Consider the following 22412-nt stretch of genomic DNA (forward strand, 5'->3'; position numbering starts at 1 on the left):
ATAAATATTAAGAGCAATTTGGTTATCACAAGCAAGGGTCTTCTTTCATTAATATCTACTGTGTTGAATTTCAAACAATCACCTCTGAACTGATATTCTCTGTTTTCTTAATTGCCAGATTTTTTAAATATTTATAATTTCACTTTTATATTGTTTTCAAAATTTTAAAAAAAAATGTTTAATTACTTTTGTAGCTTGTATCTTTACTTTTCATCTAATCTTTAATTAATTTATATAAATGTATTTATCATATTGACTTATATATTTTAGTTCCAGAAGCGAGGTCATTTGTCTATTAATTAGGTAGCAATACAATTTTTTAAACAATGTAAACAGACTTTTAACAGAAATCAATGTTTAGTTGTAGATCAATCATAACAAAAGAGTCATTCCTTCTAAGAGTTATTGGAAATTTGAGGATCCATGGTGGAAGAGAATAACGCCACAAAGTATCATCTGACAGTTCAACAATGAGTTGAAATTGTGAATTGCATGAGTTGATTTCTCTAATCTAAGAGTCCAAGAGATACAAGATTTCTAGAAAGGTGTTGGCTCCCAAGAATACCTTTTTATCTCCTTCTATACAGGACCAAACATAACTTCACACTTTTGTTAGTTGCTGTTCAGAGTCTTTACACTTGTATGCACAATTTTTCTGTTACAGGAGAATCTTCAGATTGTGAACTAAGGAGAGTAATAAAACAGCAAAACATACTTAATTATCACTTTAGATTTAAAATAAAACAGGAGAGACATGATTTTTTTTTCCAAAGAATCAGAATTGATTGAGAATGGATACTTAATGAGATGCAATCTATTCAATTTTGTTGAAGATTGAAGAGTGATTTCTTAAATACCTGTCACGCAGATTTTCAAAAAATCATGAGAGAAAAGGCAGCCTATCAAGTGCAATGAAATTTTGAACAGTTAAATGTGTAAATGTGTGAATGCTGACAACCATTCAGTCTCAAACCACACGCAGCATTCATTCTCATTTTATATATGACTTGAAATATTTAATCTTTAATTTAATCTAGCTTTTGTTTCTGCCTGACATAGTATTTGGTACATCTTGCATAATATTTAGTCTATTTGTCTTTCTATATTCATCACTTTTTTTCAATTTTCTTACCTTAATTGTTAGTTTTCAAAACTGAAAGTAGCATAATTAATTGAAACAGTGGTGTGCATTGCAGAAAAGTACGCTCTATTTTGTTCTTTGAAAAGCAAATTTAGAAGCAATAGACCCATGAAGAGTTTGGTGGACAACATTAAGTTTAACTAGAAAACCTTTTACAGTTAAATTTTATAAATAAATGGAAATATGAGGAGGAAAATGTAATGTCAGAAGTAAAAGGTATTTGCAATGCTCACTGCTTCAATGCCATTCCCAACCGAAGATTAGGATCCTCTGCCAACCGAAGATTGGAATACTGTGAAAAAAAGATAATGTGATTATCAATCAAATCATTAATTTGAAATTAACAAACCAACAAAAGAAATCATTAGACGAGTCATGGATACATAATACATTAGCATAAGAGATTTTGTACAACTAAATTTTTAGATCAAGGTGTGGGAGATCAAACAAATCTCCGATCAATGTTTGAGCAATGAAAATTCTCAAATTGTAAGAGAAGAGATGGATTTGGGCAGACCCTCCTCTGGTAAGCATTGGAGGCTGGATTTTCAAGATTTGTGTTCAAAGTAAGTGTGGCAGCAGAACTTCATCGGGAAAAGACTCCATGTCAACCTTTTCAATACACAAGCTTGGAAAACATGTGTTTACATCCAAGGTCTCTCTCAGAGAGGCCATAAGTTTGAAACTTGAAAGAGACACATGTTGAAAATTCCACATCGAATGTCCTTTATGTGCACTGCAGTTTCCATTCATCTTTTCAATAATACATTCAGGAATCAGTAGTGGTGTTAACAACTAAATTTTTGGGGTCATTTTTTCTCCAGTTTCAGTGATCTATTATTAAGTTTAAGTTCATTTTTCTTTCTCAGAAACTGCCATAGCATGAAGTAGATGAAAGAAGGGAAAATGTGACTATGAAAACAAATATACTCATATTCATATAGCAAGATAAATGAAGATGAGGCCACCACAACTTCCAAATACAGACAACCTTCACTGTCTAAAAATAGGAAACATATTTGGTTGAAATTTATTTTGAACACGACAATTGAAATAATTTTGAAGATATTGTGGAGAATTGGAACCTGTTGAAGTGGCAGACATATTGAAATAGGTGCACGCCTAATTTTGAACTTCTGACTCATCTTATCACCAAACATCCAGTTCTTGGATGTGAGCAATCTTTGTCCAGTCTTCCCCATCTGGATTCTGACAACGCTCCTTCAGCAATGGACAATCCCATATTGCAAGAGAAGAGATGGATTTAGGGAGACCCTCCGCTGGTAAGCTTTGAAGGCTGGGACAATTAAGAAGTGTGAGAGAGGAGAGGTGGCAGAGACCCTTGTAGTGCATCTTTTTAAGATTTGGGCAATGATTGATTCGTAGAGAGGTGATAGAGGGTGGTAGCAAAACTTCATCGGGAAAAAACTCCACGTCCAAATTTCCAATACACAAGCTTTCAAGACATTTCAAGCTCTCTCTCAAGGAGGCGATAAGTTTTAAACATGAAAGAGACATTTCTTTTATATTTAACGGAAAACCTCGATCTGGGAACAACTCAACTTCTGGACACTTAGTTATATACAGAGCAGTAAGGGACGAAAACCGGATTTCCATGGGTTTGGGAAACAGGAATGATTTAAATTGAGGGCAATCATGAATATATAGATTCATGAGATGATTATGAGCGTACTCCTGTGAAATTCTTCTTAGGTTTTGGCAGTCTATCAGTTTAAGAGAACAGAGCTTTGGAAAGAAATGTAGTCGAAAGATGCCATCAGTATGCGATGTGTCCATACTGTTTCCGCTAATTCTGAGCTCATCACTAACAACTACTTTCGTACCTTTCAGTTTCGGACATTTAAACACAAGAAGCTGTCGAAGACGTGGAAAAGAAGTAGTTTTACACTCCCATTCTTCCCATTCCTTCATATTCTGGAATTCCAAGCAATCCAAGGATGCAAACGAAGAGTTGCTCCCATAAAATTCAGCACCAACGCTCACTATTCCATCAAACCCTTCAATCTCAAGGGTCTTCAGTGATGACAAAAGTCCAAGGGGAGGCAAACATAGGCAATATTTACAGTCCTCCAACTTTAAGAACACCAGATTTGATAACGAATTATCGAATACCCAACTTGGGAATTCTGTACCACTGTAGTTCCTCATTGACAAATTCTCCAAGAGATTGGAAGGTTGTAGATTCTGAAGTACTTCCTTTTCTTTCCTTGGATCATCAGGGATGTGGTCCGACTTCCAATCTAATTCTAGCTCCACAAGGTGTTTATCTTTCACATTTGCTTCTAATGCATCCAAAGGATTCAAAATATTCTGCACGTCATTGATTGATAGCCTTCCATGAAGATTGAGTCCTCCTAGTTGCTTAGTACCTAGCTCACTATTTCTGTCCACGAAAAATGTACTCAGTACTTGAAGATTCTTCAATTCTCCAAAATGCATTGGCAACTTTGACACTCTTGTACCTTCAAATTCCAGGCAACGCAATTTGGTAAGTTTATGCAAATTTATGGGCAATTCCTCCAAAATGAAACAATAGTTCAACTTCAATATTAGTAAGTTATAGAGCAAACATATTGAGTCAGGTAGCTTTTGTATCGTAGTACGTGAAAGATCTAACGAATGAAGATGTTTAAGATCAGCTACAGAATCCGGGACCTCTCTAATCTCTGAACAACCAAAGAAAGATAACACGCGTATAAACTTAATCTTGGAAAACAAATCATGTAGGGAAATCTTGAAATTCCAATCGTGAGTCAAAACTTGTGAGATAGGAAGAAATGAACGAAGTCTTTTAGCATCTGTTAAACTCCCAAAACCATCAAAACTTTTGACATCATCGAAATCAAATGAAAAATGACGAGTTGTTTTCTGTATACATTGGCCTTTATCAAATTTCAACCTGAAACAGAAATCCGCACAAACATATTTTGCCAAATCATTCATAAGGTCATGCATGAGGAAACGTCTCCCGAAACCTGAATGTTGAAAGAAAGACCTTGACAAAAGATCATTGAAGTACTCTTCACCAACTTCTTCTGGATGTCTAATATGTTGTGGACTTTGTAGAAAATTTTGCGCCATCCACAACAAAATTAACTCCTCCTTCACAAACTCATAATCTTTGGGGAATAAGGCACAATAAGCAAAGCACCTTTTAAGATGAGAAGGAAGGTAGCGATAGCTCAAAAATAATGCAGGAATAATTTCACTATGTTCTTTTGGTAACTCCCATATCTCACTTTCCAATATGTTCTTCCAATCTGAAACGGATGACTTTGTGCGTAAAAGACATCCAATTGTTTTCAAAGCTAAAGGTAATCCCTTGCACCTCTCAACTATCCTTCCACCAATCTCCTTTAGCTCATCATTCAATTCAAGATCACCATCTTTTAATGCATGAATTTCAAAAACTTTCCAGCATTCATCCTCTCCTAATTGCTTTAGAAGATGCACTTCAGACCTTATGCTAGAAGCAACTTTCTCAGCACGAGTTGTGACAAGAATTCTACTTCTCGGAGCCCCATAGCTAAGAGGAGTTCGCACAGCTTCCCATTCTGCTGGTCTTTCGTTCCAAACATCATCCAAAACAAGAAGAAACTTCTTTCCTGACAATTTTTCTTTCAGATTTTTGTGAACCATTTCTAGGTTCCCACTGTCATCTTTTTTATTTGTGATTGCCTCAAGAATTTGTCTTGTCACTGTCAAAACATGAAAATGATCAGAAACACAGACCCATGCTTTGATATCAAATTTTGCATCCTCGATCTTTGGGTCACTGTACACATGCTGGGCGAGTGTGGTCTTACCCAAGCCACCCATGCCCACAATGGAAAGTATTGATGGGTGGTTAGGATTGTCGGTTTCAGATGTGAGCCAATTAATGATTATATCTTTGTCAGCATCTCTGCCGTAAATAACACTTTCAACCACCAAAGAAGATGATGGCAATTTCAGTGGCACGTTACTACCTGATCCATCACCAGAATAAGTACCCTCCTTCAAACCAAGATCACCCTTTTGGTTTGCAAGATATTCTAGTTTCTCTAGGACTTCTTTCATCCCAAATTCAATTTTCTTATTAAATGAAGTGAAAATAGAGTTGAAGATATTTGATACCTTGTAAGTACAGGTTTGAGGTTTGGATTGAGCTTTGACTTGGCATCTGGTGAGTTTATAGTCTATTTCACCCAAAAGATCCTCTGCATCAAAGACAGCCTCTTTGACAGCAAAAAGCCATGCTTTGACGTGTGGATCTGTGAACTGCTTGAGTTCAGCATCATCAGCGAGAGCATTGATGGAATGCAGTTTGATGTTCAAATTGGCGAGGAGCTTCTCATCAAGTTTTCTTCCACGAAAGAAGTCCAGAAGTTGAGGAGAAGTCAGCTTGTCGAATGCAACCTGAAGAAAGGCGGAAAGAAGAGCACCACCAACAAGTTCTGCTGCCATGGTAGGAAGGAGTTGGAAATGAAGTGAATGGAAGTGTGTGATTTGAAATGGACAGTGATTAAGTGCAAGGAATCTTTCTCTTTGATGGCTACCCAACCTGTAAGTCTTCCCATCAACATATTTCTCTTTGTTTATGAATTTCCAGGCTAGCTTAATTAGTTACCGTTTGTAACGTATGAGGTGTTTTTTAGAACTTGTGTATATAGGGACAGAATGAAATAAGATGGTGGGATACTTAAAGGGTCTTATAAAGCTAGATATTTATTCTTAAATAAATAGGATATGTTTTTGGTAGTGGAAATATAGTGTTCTATTGATGGCGATATTAAAGATATAAAAAGATTTTACCAGCACCTCAAAACATTTTGCATTTTGACAAATTTTTGGAAGAAGTTACTATAAAAATGTCGAAGAATATTTTTAAAAGTTTGGCATAATATAATACTGTGACGACTAGAATAATAAAACTGTGCAAAGTTCCATGTATTAGATGTTCTATTTTTTTAAGATTCTATTGTTGCTAAATATCATCAATTGCTTTTTCATGATGATGAAGATGCCAAGGAACCCTTGTCACTGTTGTTGAAACCTGCTTCTGTGATGAAGTCAAAATTTGTGTTTCTGATACATGCGTTACCATGATGAAAAAGACTTGTTTTTTATGTTCTTCAATATAAAATTTTAGCACGTTAAAAATTAGCACCTGAATTGGACATTTTATTATTATTTTAACTCCATCCTCAGTTCAATTACTATAATTTTTAATTTCATATATTTTACTAATTTATTAAATGTTTACATATACATATATATATATACATGAATGGAGTTAGCTAGACCCAGCAACAGCCCCAATATCTTCTTCCAAGTCTTCATACATACTTTAGCACTTATGTTTTAAGATCCCACTGGAAAGCATGAACATAAACTGTCTATAACTAGGCATTCCAATGGAAGCATTCACTCAACTTTGTCATAAATAGGAACATAGAAGTGATTGGAATAGGCTAATAACAACTTATTTTTATAAGCTTCACTATGAAGCTCATTGAAATAAGCTAAAGAGGTTATAATTATAAGAATCATCAATTATTATCATAAGCTCAAATAAAGTCCCTATAAGCTCTTTAACACTCCCTAAGTTATATTAGAATCTCTTCAGTTTCTTCATTTATTATGGTTTTGGAGAATATAATCTTTCTTAAGAACAGGTAAAAGAGCAGCCCAGATAAGAATAATCAAATGTATCTTTAGACCTGCATCCCTTCAGCACCACTAATGCCAACTCCAATATCAGCCTCCTGAAGCATGCCAACATCATTTGCCCCATCACCAATACATAATGTTATTGTCTTCCCAGTTCCCAATTTTACCAACCTTGTAACCTGCATATTTCCAGTCAATACCCATAACTTGATTTTTGCCCGTGCAAGCTTTTCAATACACTCAGGAACCTCTATTTCCATGTCAAATACAGCCTCGGCGTACCTTTTTATATGATATCTGGTTTCAACCTCAAACTGTCTTCCATGCTGTGAGAGCCTTTCAAACATTACACTGAATATATGCAGGGAAATACACAATTTGACGTTACTCTACATGCTAATAACAACTCCATCATTCAAAAAGCATGAGATATTAATTGAAACCTGTCTGCACCCTTGCATAGGAGCAATAATTGATTTTCCTCATTCCTCACTATCACTGACATTCTTTTGCGGGAACTGCTGAACTCTAACACATTAGAAGCTGGTCAAAAATTAACCCAATGAACACTAAATTAAACACACATTTAAAACAAATGAAAATGCGTCAAAAATTATAATATGCTATGTAAAGACTTGTTCAAAGCTTCTTAAATCACTCTCTCTGCATCGACCAAATATATCAAACAGGTTCAAACCTATTGACAGAGTTTATCAGAAATAAAGACAAAGAATACAAACTAGAAATATATACCACTCATTGGCACTACATGAATCAAATCATTTACAAAATTTCAAGTATAATTTTCTCTTATTAAGAGTTAAAGACGATTCTTTTATTCATTGGAACTGAATATAGGTACTAGGAGGTTTTCAACAACTCACACACTACTCAACTATGTTGTTTGTTTTGATTGTTATGGGCTTTCAGTGCAAGATGTATAAGGGTTGGATCACCCCTGAAATGATTCATATTTATTTATTTTTTCTTGCTGATAAAAAAAACACACCACACTACTCAACTAATTGAGTTAGACGACTCCTATGGTAAAGCTGATTTTCTTGTAGTTAGTAAATTTAGTTTACATTTATTTTGCTTCTCTTTTTCAAGATATTGAATCTTTTGACCTTTACTGTTCTCCTTTTTCAGCCAATATTCTTCCAAACATGAAAGGCTTTAATTCTTCCCCTCAATCTTTCATCCTTAAACCAGATTTAAGAAGGACACTTTTTGAGAGTCTTTCCCTCTACATATGATTTTGCAGAAAAGAAAGTTTCCCTATAACTATAATTTCTATCATCCAATAAATTAAAAAAATCCATAATTGAACCTTTTCTTTTTATGGGGTCATTTTCCATAGTTAACAACTGAATTTTATTTTTGGGGTCATTTTCTCCCCAGTTTCAGTGATCTATTATTAGGTTTAAGTTCATTTTTTTTTTGTCAGAAACTGTAGCAGCATGAAATAAGAAGATAGAAGGAAAAAATGTGGAAATGAAAACAAATATACAAAGAAAGCTAGATAAATGAAGATGATGCCGCCATAACTTCCAACTACAGAATACTCGTTCCGAATGGATGCCAAATGCCAGACCACCTTCACGATTTTCGTAGTATTCTAAAATTAGGAAACACATTTGGTTGGAATTTAATTTCAAGAGAACAATTGAAATAATTTTGCACGAAAATAAGAATAAAATAAAAGTAATTGAATCATGAAAAACGTAGCTGAGCCATCCTCCTTTAACAAATATCATCAGTTTAAGTATAACACATTTGGTTGTGATGAATGAAAGTATGAAATCCTGATATGGGAAGAGGGTTGTGGGCCCCAGTGAAGGAATAATTGTTGACTGTTTCTGATAAGAAAAGTGTTGACAACTGTAATCCATGAATGAATGTCTGATAATAATGATAATAAGATGAAACAAATGAAATCTGAGAGTATTTCGAAACCAAAATTTTAATTGCTTGGATAATCTCTGACTTCAAATAATATCTTCTATGCAACAATTATATTATATTCATGCAAATTTAAAAGATATATGATATCGAGGAGTTTGATTTATTTATTCATATACTCTATATATAGAGTAAAATATAACAAAATATCAAATATTAACAATTTCTCAATCTGAATGTCTTAAATATAAATAATAAAGGAATATATTTTTATATTTATGCAAGAGATATTTTTAAAAAAATTAAAGATTTCAGGAGTTGAAATGGATCTAGTTATACCCTCTGGTAAGCACCATGCTTCCATGTTATCACAAATATATATTTCCTTTAAACGAAGAAGTTGCTTTGAAAAACCTTTTAACTTGGGTCATATCTATGTACCTAGTACTTTAAGATTCTTCAATTTTCCCAAATGCATTGGCATCTTTGTCACTTGTTATTGTAAATTCAAGGCAACTTTGTGAGTTTATGAAAATTTGAGGGCACCTCCTCCAGATTGTAACAAAAGTTAGCTTCAGTATTAACAAATTATAGAGCAAACATGTTGATATTAACATATCATACATAATTTTGCTTTTATATTTATATATATATTTAGGAAACAATGTATGAAGAAGGAAAGGGTCTTATTTCTTTAATATTGACTGTGCTGAATTTCAAACAATCACGTCTGAACTGTTGAATTTCTTTCATTCACATTTCATATCTGGTTTGAGATCTTTTACCTTTAATTTCATCTAGTTTTTGTTTCTGCTAGAGGGTTGATGGCATAATGAGTGCTCTGGGAAAAGTTCATTTGTCTTGGTTTATAATTATTGCATGCTGGATTTTAGAAGAATATCTAAAGCTTCTTCCATTAAGAAATACATGTGCCTTATTTTAGAAGAATTTCAAGTTAAAGTTGTTATCAAAGAAAAAATAAATTGTAGCTAATGTCTCCAAACATTTGTTGAAGGTATAGTCTGACAAATACCTAGGCTAGGTTGGTGGACAACATGAAGTTTAACTAGAAAACAAGTGTATACCTTTTACAGTTCAACAATTACACAAAATAACAGTCAGGTGTAAAAGGTATTTGCAATGCTCACTGCTTCAATGCTTCAATTTCCTTCTCTCATGTAGGAGTCACAATTTCAAACCCTTTTACTTCTTTTCTCCGTATTTCATCGTCTAATGGTACAAACAGACTTTGAAACACATGCATAACAGGTTACCATTACTTCTGAAGGTTTAGTAAATGCCTATTACAGAGTGAAATATTTGCAACTTAAGAAAATTGTAATTGAAAAGGTACAGAGATATTGTAGAAGAGAAAGACAAATGGGATTTTCTCCACATCTATTTCTGAACTTGTGCTTCATCTTATTACCTAACACTCAGTTTCTGAAAGTGATCAATCTTTCCCCCAGTCTTCGCCTTCTGGATTCTGACAACTCTGTTTCAGCAATGAACATTCCCAAGTTAATCCTTCACCCGGAAATGATTCAAATTGAGGGCAATCATTAATTGCCAATTCTTTGAGATGATTATGAGTGTGCTCCTGTGAAATTCTTCTCAGATTTTGGCACCTTCTCAGATGAATTAAACGGATCTTTGGAAAGAAATCTAGCCGGAAGATTGTAAGAGAGTTGCAGCTAGCATCAATAGTCAATTGTTCAAGGAAATTGTAATGGGTCATGGGAACATTCACAAGTGGGCATGAAAAAATTTCCAAGAGTTCAAGCGACGATGTATCCATAATGCTCATGATGAGCTTATCACAGTGACAAATAAATAATTTCTTTAAATGAAGAAGTTGCTCTGACAGACCTTTCAGCTTGGGACATTGATCCACAGAAAGATGTTGAAGACGTGGAAAAGAAGTAGTTTTACATTCCCATTCTTCCCTTTCCTTCATTCCTTCATGTTGTAGAATTCCAACCTTTCCAAGAACTTGGTGTAGTTCTTGATTGAAAAACCTCCAAGTGTTTGGAGGGCTGGAGAATCTCAAGTAGTTCCTTGTGTTTCCTTGGATCATCAGGGATGTGGTTCTTATTTCATTTTAACTTTAACCTCACAAGGTGTGTTTTATTTTTCAAATCCCTTGCTAATGCTTCCGATGAATTCATAATATATATTCTCAGTTTAGTTCCCTGATGCAGCCACGAATAGGAAAGAGTGATAGTTGGATTAATTAGTAGTGAATGGTTCAAACTTCATGAATTCCCTGATCTAGCCACCAATAAGAAAGAGTGATAGTTGGATTAGTAGTGGATGGTTCAAACTTAAGCAGATTGACTTTTTTTCAACGGTTTTGATGAGTTGTACTTGTGAGTGCATAAATCCATAGTGTACAAAATCTGCATCTAAACAAGGTTGATGCCCCAAATCAATCAATAATTGTTGAATTTTCTGATATGACAAACCTATTTAATGTCTAACTGTTGAATTTTCCTAATTCTAACTTAACTTGTGGAAAAAAATATACACATAAATATCGATCACTTTGAATATATTTTAGGTGTTTTTTGAGTATTTATAATTTTAATATATTAATTAAATAAAAATAATAATTTTCTTATCATTTAGATATAAAGTGTTGCATATGTGATCAAATTAGGCATCACACCTCTGACATACATGATCTTGTATAGATAAAAAGCATCCTCCAATCTCCTCTTCTTACAATAACTGTTAACAAGTGTGTTATATGTAACCAAATCAGGTTCAAATCCTTCCTCCTCCATCTTCTCCAAGAACCCTGTCACCTTATTTGTATCTCCATCTTTACATAAAACATGAGTAATAATATTGAAAGTATAAGCATTCCTATGTACTCCAAGTCTTCCCATCTCTTCATACACTTCCCAACATTGAGTAATGTAATTAAACCTAGACAACCCTCCAAACCAAGCATGTGAAGAACAACACAGTAGTTGTGAAACAAATTTATTGAGAAACAAAACACTTTGAACAGGTTGTAAGAAAATTCCTTACCTAATCACAATATACGATCCCTCTATTTCTACTTTATGATGTATGGAATTTCAGCACTTAATAGACAGCCAACACTTTTCTACATTTTAAAAAATTCATATATATAATGTATAAAAAGTTAAATGAACTTTTTCATTAAAACAACTTTGGAACATTTTTTCAGGATTCAAACCATTACGTGGATTTGTATCAAGTCACAGAAAAACTAGGCATTCCAATGGAAGCATTCACTCAACTTTGGAATCAAGGGTTTGGAACACAATAATTTTTCTTGTGTAATCTAATCGAAATGCATTACATATTTCGAAGATCAATTCCAAGGTTAGAACTATAGTACATAAGGGTTGTGTAAGAAGAACACAAAAATAAAGGTACAACATGCATTATGTTTCTGCCGAATTTTAGTGCATTGAAAGCTGCCACAACTTCAAAGAGTATATCCCAGAGTCCTGCAAAAATTAGACCAATAGTATTGACATTTGACATGTGAACCATCAATTATTTCAGCCCAAACTGATATGAGCTTTCCTTTACCAAAAAATAAAGAAACATTGAGTACCAAAGCAGAAAACTAACCTTGTGATTGGGAGTTCAAAATGTAGGATTTCATCTTTCCAAGTTCAGTCACTGAAAGGGAACCAGTCTTCACAAGCTTAATCTTAGCACAAACCTTTTTCTGGATTTCAATAGATTTTCCAGCACTCTGAACAAACTTCCCATGTGAAACCTGTGGATTGCAACTGTCAGCATAGATCACAGGTTTAAAGTGACAATTCGTACCTAATAATAAGCTAGACCTCAATTAGTTTGAATGAACAACAGGAAGAATTAGCTTAAGATAAACAACAAACATCTCATAACATAATACAGGCAACAAACAATAGAAATTATCACATATTGTAAGAGATTACTACTATTATTGTGTGACAGAACTCAAAATATTTTTCTTGATGGGGAAAGTTGGATGAAGAGATATCATGTATGGACACCATACCTTCAAGAAATCCAATAGCCAACTTTCTGGAGCCTTCCCTAAGAATCTAACAGCCTCGGACCATTCCTCTGCAGAAGTAACATCCCCTGACACTACACTTACAGAAGATTGAACTGCCGGCAATAAAGTAAATAGAACTTCCATGCACCTCTCAATATGAGATATGTGACTAGATGTATCCACAGAAACCTCGTCCAGGCATTCATAGAGACCTTTCCAGCATGAAATACATAACAAGCTTTTGTGGTAAGTGCCCAACTCTATATATGAAGTAAAAGACAATAAGTGATTGCTCACATCACCAAATAGTTTCTCAAGCCTGGACTTTGAAAACACTTTTACAAGGTCTGCCAGATGGTTTAGCAGACATGACTGCAGATTTATTTCAAGTGTTCTCAATCTGGAAAAGTCAGATAGCTCATCAAGAAAAGTTAGAAGCGAATCAAATTGATTTGCATGAGCCATTGCAAACATGGTGGATTCCTCCCGAAGAGTTCCATTCTTGCAAGTAGAGTCTTTGGGTAGCAATTCAACAACTTTGACCTCATACCTCATACAACGCCTAATAATTGAGCCCCAATCCAAGCTTGGCAACCTGGGAGCTCTAGAAAGACACCTTAATACAGCAATGACTGTGTCAACAGTTCCGGGCTGAATTTGGATGACAAAATAAGAGAAAAATGAGAAGTACTAACAAAAAAACATATCATAAAACTATTGTAATAGAAAATATAGATGTACAACGGAAGTTTATCATATACACCCATGCCAAAATCAAACAAAAAAATAATTAAATAGGAGAAGCAGAAGTAGTTACTGTGTTGAATTCAGTTTACGCAATGGCACAAAACATGTAACGAATAATGCAATGATGAATATCATCGAATAACCAAGATCAACAAAAAACCAAGATGATTTTATTGTTTAAGCCAGTAATTAAAAAGGGTACACGAAAAAGTGTAATATTAAATTCATTCATAAGACTTCTAAAAAAACACTTAAGTTCAAATCCCAACAACTAGCTTCCAGTGGACACTTGAAATTTATATATAATCATGACTAAATGATTTATGGATTTTAAGCTACTTTTGTAGTTAGTTTGATTTTCAACTCCCAAACGTGACAAGAAAATATGTTTAGATAATTCTAAAAAGAAAAATTAAGCATCAACTTAGACATTAAATGCAAAGGATCACACCTTCTATCGGACAAAGAAAGGAGAATAAACAGAAAAAAAGAGTTACAGATGGGAAGAAAAGTAGTCCAATGCAAGCAAATGAATAAATACATATAAAAATTTATACAAAATAAAACATTTACGTCAGTGTATTTGAAATCCATAAGCCACAAACTAAGGTTCAAAACAACACTGTCCTCAGAAAAACTATGGGAAACAGATTTTGAACTAGTTTCAGCTACACTGCTATCACTGTCAACCCCCAAAAGTTCCCTGGACCATAAATGATGTCGAAGGAAGGCAAGCACCCAGGAAGCAAACTGTTGTAGCTGCTGAGTATCAGAATTCTGTGCCACAAGAAACAACTCTTGCACCAATGATGTCAAGTATGGTTCAAAATCAGAACTTGATAGGAGAGGGCCCATTACAGAGGAAGACTCCTGTTTTTTAAATAGTAAGATATTTAAATATGAAGCAAGAAAAAAATAAATAATACGATGAGATAGCTGGTATCAATTTTTATCAAAAAGGTAAATTACCTTCTGATAATCAGATTGCCTAGTGTACTTTGGAAAATTCATATTGACCAAAATTTCTGCACCTGCTCCAATAGCATTAACAACTCCTAGCATGCCACCAAGATGAACAAGAGAAGGGAAAGGATTCACGTAACATTTCCTGAACAGTTCCAGTAAACATTTAACGTGTTCAGCCTCAATAGAGTAAACACCTTCATTCAAAATACAAGAAAGTACAGTTCCTGCTCCAGCACATGATGCCATCAGCATACTATGGTGCAAAATGCCAGACTTTTTCACAGAAATTAACTCGGAAATCAACTCTTTAAAGGCAATCACAATGTGGTCCAACTCAGCATCATCCATCAATTCCATTCTCTGGCAAAAAGCTACTATAGTGGGAAGTGCAATACAGGATCCTAGTGCTAAAACAATTTCAGATTCTTTCCCTAGGAAAGTTTTTATTTCAACTACTGAATGCACATATGGAAGCCATGATATTACCAAGTTCTTTATCTTAATAACTGTCTCCAACTCTCCAGCTCTGTATATTGCACTAATGGAGTTAGCTAGACCAAGAACAAGTCCAGCAACACCCCAGATATCTTCTTCCAAGTCTTCAGTGTTGTCAGATATCTGTTCATATGCTTTACCACTTATGTCATATGAACCCAGTGGAAAGCAAGAACATAGACTGTGTAAAACATCAGAGGAACATTGAGTTCTATGTTGTATCATTGTAGCTAAGGCAGTAATAATTCTTCCTAGCAATTCAGATTCTGGAATCTTCTCTGTTTCTTTCATCACAGTAGAGGTAACAGAAGTTTCAACCCTGGTAAGAAGATCTTGTCAAGAAAAACCCAATCCAACACCACATGCTCCTTTTACAAGGGAACTTCTGCTATCAAAAAGAACCTGGAAGTTCATACAATCACTTAAATGCAATGCCAGAAAATCTTATCAACAAGTTTCTCTCAAGAGTGAACCAAATTGAAAAAAAATAATAAAAATTGACAGAATAATCCATTTAAAACTCTGACATTAGCCTTCATGTGTGTAATAGCATTCTTACTTCTCAACTATTCTACTACAATGGAAATTGGGAACCTAAGTGTGTTACAACCTCTTATTAGAACCTCCAAAAAACTTTTGATTAATAAAATCTAAGCAAAAAAGGTGAACTTATGAAAATTTCCACAAACACTTGTGATTAATCTAAAATGTCAAGAAAAATTCATAGAAAATGTTATAGGTTCTTTAATATTCAAACTTACTTTCATCGGCACTTAATTTTAATTAAAAAATAGAGAACAAGAATACCTCAAGAAGTCCGGTGATGTTATGATATCTCTGTCTATGATCTGTTACATGAAGGCAACTAGAGATTAATCCTAGAGAAATTGCAGCAGACCATTGGCGGTGTTCATGTTCATGTTGGAGCAACCATTCCAAAAGAAACTTTGAAGCAGCAGATTTAACTGTGTGAACAGAAGGAGGCAAAACCTGACAATAGAAAGGCCAAAGTTAGTTGCAAGCAAATGTTATTATGCTAATTAGACAAGATACATTACTAACTAGATATTAGAGAGCTGACTCACTACATGTTCAATAATCTTGAAAACAGTGTATATGTTAAGATGCCAACATGTGGCACAGAGGATAATTAAGCAGAATCTTTAAAGATTTTAAATGAGTGCATAACCATAGAAAACCTTCTCACCACACAAAGTGCTCCGATAGCCAGTGCAATATTTTCAGCAGCTCTAGGTATAGCCTCATCTGCTATAGCCATCATACTCTGCACAAAAAGCATGTAAAAAAACCTAAATCAGACATGACAAACTTCTGCATTCAATACAAATAACTGATAAATGGGTAAAAAAAGATGGTTTGTAATGACAAAAGACCAATCTTGACCTTAAAAATGTCACTAGCAGCTTTAGAAGTTTTATCTAGGACACTCAATTGTGCCTTAGCATCATATGACAGTGTGTAAGCCTTCATCCAACGTCGCACAAAGCCTTTCCATGACTGCAGTGCCATCAGCGCAAGCAAGATATTTCTTGAGAGCTGAAGAGAAGCAGCTACTTCCACTAGAGCAATTTCATACCCAGTATGTACATCTCTTAACCTCTGAATACTTATAATATCAGATCAAAAGTTCATTCAATTCTAATCCGATTATATTTAACTGTCAATATCGTACTTTGGATGCTTGATGTTCATTCACATCTTTAGGAGTGAAAGAAAAACATATTAAAGCGGCACCAGGTAATTCTCTAGTTTCCTTTATCTTTCCTGTAAATAGTTGCTTAAGATCAAGGCGTATGCAAATAACACAAGAAAATCATTATATTAAACCAGACAGAGTCTGATAAGAGCTATTGGTAACAAAAGACTTGATTTAAGCATTTCATTTTATTTTTTCAACCATCAGATCTGAATTTCTTCTTGCAAGAATTCTTGGGAAAAGAACACAATGGAAAGCTGATACCACCATACCTGAAGAGAATATAACCTGTGGAAATACATTCATCAATTTTTCAATCTTGCTTCCTGTAACTCTTTTTTCCTTGACTAGTCTTCGGCGATTTCTAAGGCAAATGGATATAAAAAATAACAAATTCAATCATACTAAGATTACACCATCCTATATAAGTAAATTGTAGGATGCAGTATTTACATGTGCTCATATGCTATTATCTTGACATGAAAATCCTCCATAGCCTTGAGAACGTTGGGGCTTGTTTCAGAAAAGAACAACTCTAAAATCATTTTCTTGAAATCTGGAATACTCTTTTCAAGTTGGGATACCTGGAAAGTGACAGCAAAACAATATTAAAGGAACAAGTGTAAATTACTCTTTCATTCAATAAAATAACAGTCCACTCACTCATGCAGAAGAGCAACATTTGTATCAGTGGATATACTTCATATTGGGAAAGTGACTCCAGGGCTGAAATTCTTGCTTTTGCCCACTGTCTATCTTGACTGGAGGTAACTACATTCCAAACAATTGGAAGCACACTCTTTGATGCTTCTGAATATGCTTCTGCATCCATTGCATCCCACCTTAGCAGAAGGCAAAGGCTGCCATAATACAGGAAATATCTTTTAATGAGACAACAGAATGACAATTTAAACTAGGAAATTATATATTAATTTATGGAGAAAGAACACCTCAATCTAAATACTACACAGAATCAAATATTATTAACTGGAAGAAGATAAATACGTAAAGCAATATTTTGTTTAAGAAAATTCATGATCCTCAAGAATGAAAAATTCTGAAGTTGTCAATGTCACTTGATGAGTTGGGATATAACTTCTAATTTTTCATTTTCTATAATTCACCACCATCATTATTATAATCTATGTCGACAACGTATAAGTGTATGCAGAGGAATCTTAGACATGCTTACCTATGAGCAAGAATAGGATCATCTTTGTAACCTTGCACATGCTTTGCAATGACATCCCATGCAGTGTAAAAATCTAAAGAAGTCAACATATCAGATCAGAATGCTATTTAACAAATAAATTGAACATGATCTGGTATCAAACAATTGTAAATGCATAAATTACTATTCCTTGGTATAGTATTGTTCCACAAATATGTTTAGAAAATTACCAATCACATCAGCTTCACACAGGAAGGCAAGGCTTTGCAAGCCTAGAGCTTTAATTACACGATCTTGGTTCTCAATGCAAGACTGTTAAACCGTAATTTCTTATCAAAGGATGCACTGCAAAAAGAAAATCAAGAAAACAGTACAGGCAGAGCATACCGAAACAGACAAGATGAGATCAACACCCCTATCAGGACTTCTATGGCAAACATCTCGAATGGAAGCAGCCATGCTGATGCAGATTTCTCTCTCAGATGTGAAATTGGTGAACCCTTTAGGGAGCAAGACACCCTAGATAGAGACAAATGTAAAATATATATATATATATATATATATAGGAAAAATTTACTGTAGTAAGATTTTGAAGACATGGCCAGGGACTGTAAAATACTCAAACAAAATTGGAATTTCAATCCTCAATAAAAATCTAAGAAATATGTTGCATGGACAAAAGTTAGAAAGAATGAGACAGACAAAATGCCAAACTGTCAGATTGTACATAAATTTATAGAAAACCTTTTTATGTGTCCTTTTCATGGATTCACAAGAATATATCACAGTACAGAAAGAATTGTGGTTTTATGTGTAAGAACTGTTTACTTAGCATCAAAGAATTGTGGATTTAAGTTTGAACTTTGCTTGGGTGAATATGTCCTCTCCAAAAATATGAGAAAAGTGTGGATCTTTTGCAAAAAAGAAACTATTATTCTTGCTACTTCTATGTTAACTTCTAGATATCAAACAATTTTAAATGCAAACAAATTTAAGAATAAATAAATACATTAACTCTAGCAGCTAGCTTTCCAATTCAAAAACAGTTTGGACTAACCGTTTATCAATATGTCAGGAGTTATCTCAGATTTTAATCATCAAAGCCAAGTAAAAAGCTTAGAAAATAAGTTATTTACTTTATTTATCTACAAATAAATTTTCTAGAAATAAATTCTACTCTTAAGAACAATGGAAATATTAATCATATGTAGCACATCTTAATAAATAATAGAGTTACAGAACGGAATACTAGCACCATTTCAATGTGTTTAAATTTACTTAAGAAAACTTTTCACAAACAGTTACAATTTTATTGAGTTCACAATTACATTTCTTCGATCAATTACAAAATTTCAAGTCATCTCATCTTCAGCATAAAATAGTTATGAATACATGTCCGCCTAAGATAATATTTGTTGCAATGGAAAATACAGGAAAGTGTAGAGTGAAAAGCTCACCTGTAAACTCCCAAAGGCTCGATCATTAGTCTCCCAGGTTCGACAAAGCAATCTAGTTGCCGTAGAATGTAATGAGCTGCATGTTGAGGAAAAGTATTTAAAGCTAAATTGCATGTATATTTAATATTTTTAAGAATGCAACCATATTTTAGTTTCAAGGCCAAGATGACATTTAAGCACCACAACGAATTTTCTATCTTAAAAACCAAACATCCTACTTATATTTAGGATTTACTACCGTATCCGGAGCACTAGATTTGTACTTATATTTACGGGCACAAGTACAGAAGGGATATGTCATTTGCAAAGAATATTCAAAAACCAGTAAGGCTCCTGAAAATAATACAAAGGAAAAGCAGAAATTATAAAGACAAAATTGGCTTTTGGATGTCATTATGTTCCATTTTCCAACTAAAGACAAAAGCAGCTCAGAATTCACATACTTTGATTACATTTTTATGTTATACTCAATGCTAAAAAAGGGACCTCAATGGTACACATCATCTCTCCAAAAACAGGATACTAATGAGCAAGAATAATATAATAATAACAATAATATTTTTTTAAAAGAACCAAACAAAATACACATTTATACAATCTAGCTGGTGTACGCACACTTTTGCATCTTTGTTAAGCATTGGCAGGATAGTTTGAACAACAAGTGGAATCATTGCCGAGTGTGAAGCAAGTGATGGCAGCATTTCAAAAACTTTTAACTGGAAAAAGAACCAAAAAATAAGAGAGGAAGAAAAATAATGTACATATGATGGGAGACAAAAGAACAAGGTAAGATATGCAATAAGTGTCATTACAAAAGGGAGAAATTACCAGCATATCATGGCAATTGACATCATTTCTTCTGAATATATTACTGTAAAACATAATTGTTAGCAACAAAGGAACTCCTAGTTTGGGATCCATAATCGCAATGGAAGACAAAGAATCGACAGAAGCAGTCCCTATTGATGGATGTATCAATAAAACATTGAGAACGGCACTGAGTAACAAGGGCATCTCTGCAAGGCAGACATTGAAATAACATTAATTTCTTGCATCCTTTAACACAATTATAACTCCATTTTACAAAAGCTAAAAGGTTATACCATTCAGAAACACTTCCTGAGAATGTGAGAGAAGTAATGAAGATTTTCGTTGGTCAACAATTGACAGACAGAACCCTCTTAAATGGGAAACCCAAGATGCTGGTCTATCATACATTATTTCACTTTGATTCAATCCCGGTAAAGTCAACTTCAGAAGGGAAGTTCTGGAAGAAGATTCTCCATCCTGAAAAAACATATACATATTTCTTAAAGTCTATTATTTGCAACTAGACAAAGAAAGAGTATGCAAGAGCAGTATCCTGGAAAATTCATAAACATCTTTTCCATGAAAATATGAAATATGAACACTTTAGAGATTGACTTAGAACTTGATGGAAAATGAAAGTGCATTGGACTTGCATGCATGCTTAAACCTCAAAATCAAGACAGCTATAGAAAACATACCACTATCATATTTCCACTTCAGGATCAAGAGAAGGAGTTTCAATATAGAAATTTGTTCGTGTTCAAGTTCTGATTGAACAATGATTATGAATAATGATACAATAGTTGATGACAAACCAGGTAACCATGCTAACCCAATATCTTTCTGTACAGTTAACAAGCGCATAAAGAGTTCACATACGGGCTCATCACCACCAGGGTGCCATTGAAGACATGTAGATAGAGAAAGAACTGTTTCCAGAAATTCAACAGCACACAGTTGAGCTTCAGTTATCAGCTGCTAACAGGGATCAACAAAAATACAAGGGCAAGACATTAATTAAATTGAAGTAGAAAACATCCTCATAAAAGCAAGGAACGCAAATGAGAAGTTTAAATTACAAGGGACGTACTGATTTCATTCCAGCCAAAGATTTCAGTACAACTATATATGCCTCCACCATATGTTCTACAATAAATATTAATTTCCTGTAGTCCTGGGAAGGTCCGAAAACAAAACAGAAACAAGATAATCATTTCACTCCACCTATCACTAAACTAATAAAACAAAACGAACAAAGAACTAATTTAACACAACATATCCAATGCTTATTCTCGTATTACACTTACTTCGGATCCCTCGTGCGGAAGATACTTAAGGCACTCAATTAGCAGCTTAAAAACAGGCATGGAGTCATGTGGAAAAGAGCAACAGAAAGTCACCATAGACGATACCAGTTGCATGGCAAACGAGGAAGAGGATGACTCCAAAACTAACAATTTTATGATTGAGACATCCAACAACGGCCTTAAAAACTCACAAACGCGCACCATTCCCACCTGCTTATTCTGCAACATAAACAGCAACACCTGCTGCAGAAGTTCAGACTGAACCTCTGGCCGGCACAACAACACCTGCCAAACATTAAACAAAATATCAAACTTCATTCAAGGTCAGGAGCAAAGTTTCACATAGCACTTGCAGTGATGAATTCTTCGCGATCCTATTGTGAGAAATTGCAGGCAAATGCAGTCAATGAGGGCACATTCACAGTCACAGCCATTCTTTGGAACCTTGCTCGTGAAGTTAACTAGTGCATCAAGTTATACAAAATTCTCAGGGTTTATTCTTTCGCTCCCTTGTCAACTACAACCATGTTTGCACATGAAAACAGTGATCCATCACAACACAACTTTCTCTATCTAACCAATAACATAATTCACATAAATCAAATAGTTCATGAAAATATCACTCTCCCTCTCCATGCCCTTCCCAATTATTTTCTTTCACTGAACTTCCTCAATTTAAAACAAACTCACACTCATTTCAGTAATTATAATCGAGTTTCTATCTTTCAGCTTCTTCAGTTTCTATCACGCGCGACGGGGACGACTGAGTCGGCGGCGAGGCGGCAGAGGAGGCGGACGGAGTGGTCGACGACGTGAGGAGACGGCGAGGTGAGGCAGAGGAAAATGGCGCGTCTTCCGGGTTCGGATTCCGGGTCGAGATGCTTCGGCGCGGATCGAAGCTTCGAGAAAATGGATTCAACCGCGAGCTTTTGGAGCCCCGGTTGAGGCACTCGGGTCTTCTCTAGAAGAGGACCGTAAGACTCCATCACAGTGAGA

The 22412-nt window shown here is 34.5% G+C and overlaps 4 protein-coding genes and 1 pseudogene across 6 annotated transcripts in view; all 5 read right to left on the bottom strand.

Moving 5' to 3' along the window:
- Positions 1–275: 275 nt before the first annotated feature.
- Positions 276–22412, bottom strand: part of LOC137836692 (putative disease resistance RPP13-like protein 1) — a 78395-nt gene continuing 56258 nt past the window's right edge. The window contains exons 3-4 of one of the 3 annotated variants that reach the window (XR_011085336.1): positions 1375–1433; positions 276–655 (exon numbers count right to left, since the gene is read on the bottom strand). The gene's annotated coding sequence lies outside the window, so the exon portion shown is untranslated. Of the gene's footprint in view, positions 685–1168; positions 1434–22412 lie in introns of those variants that run through there. The other 2 variants (XR_011085337.1, XM_068645380.1) reach the window with 2 other exon arrangements.
- On the bottom strand, positions 2291–3310 carry LOC137836565 (putative disease resistance protein At3g14460). Its single transcript, XM_068645230.1, has one exon. It carries the CDS (start codon positions 3308–3310, stop codon positions 2291–2293), a length of 1020 nt encoding a protein of 339 aa, XP_068501331.1.
- Positions 3500–5685, bottom strand: LOC137836702 (putative disease resistance RPP13-like protein 1). Its single transcript, XM_068645390.1, has 2 exons — positions 5279–5685; positions 3500–3624 (listed from the first exon to the last, which is right to left on the bottom strand). The coding sequence occupies exons 1-2, from the start codon at positions 5606–5608 to the stop codon at positions 3583–3585; spliced, it is 372 nt and encodes a 123-aa protein (XP_068501491.1). The 5' UTR covers positions 5609–5685; the 3' UTR covers positions 3500–3582.
- LOC137836701 (uncharacterized) overlaps positions 9849–22412 on the bottom strand; it is a 37407-nt gene continuing 24843 nt past the window's right edge. Inside the window, exon 2 of the mRNA XM_068645389.1 lies at positions 9849–10697. Within this exon, the coding sequence (XP_068501490.1) occupies positions 10170–10697 (528 nt within the window). The 3' untranslated portion in view covers positions 9849–10169. The remainder of the gene's footprint in view (positions 10698–22412) is intronic.
- Positions 11959–22221, bottom strand: LOC137836691 (protein RST1-like; annotated as a pseudogene).

This window comes from Phaseolus vulgaris, chromosome 4, assembly GCF_000499845.2.
Source record: "Phaseolus vulgaris cultivar G19833 chromosome 4, P. vulgaris v2.0, whole genome shotgun sequence".
Lineage (NCBI taxonomy): Eukaryota > Viridiplantae > Streptophyta > Magnoliopsida > Fabales > Fabaceae > Phaseolus > Phaseolus vulgaris.

What these genes read in the sequence shown, in the direction of transcription:
- LOC137836702 (XM_068645390.1), bottom strand. Translation starts at nt 5,608, where the DNA reads ATGGCAGCAGAACTTGTTGGTGGTGCTCTTCTTTCCGCCTTTCTTCAG. An exon ending in CTCAAACCTGTACTTACAAG is followed by an intron (nt 3,625 to 5,278) that starts GTATCAAATATC and finishes TGGAATTTGAAG; the next exon opens with GTACAAGAGTGTCAAAGTTG.
- LOC137836565 (XM_068645230.1), bottom strand. Translation starts at nt 3,310, where the DNA reads ATGAGGAACTACAGTGGTACAGAATTCCCAAGTTGGGTATTCGATAAT.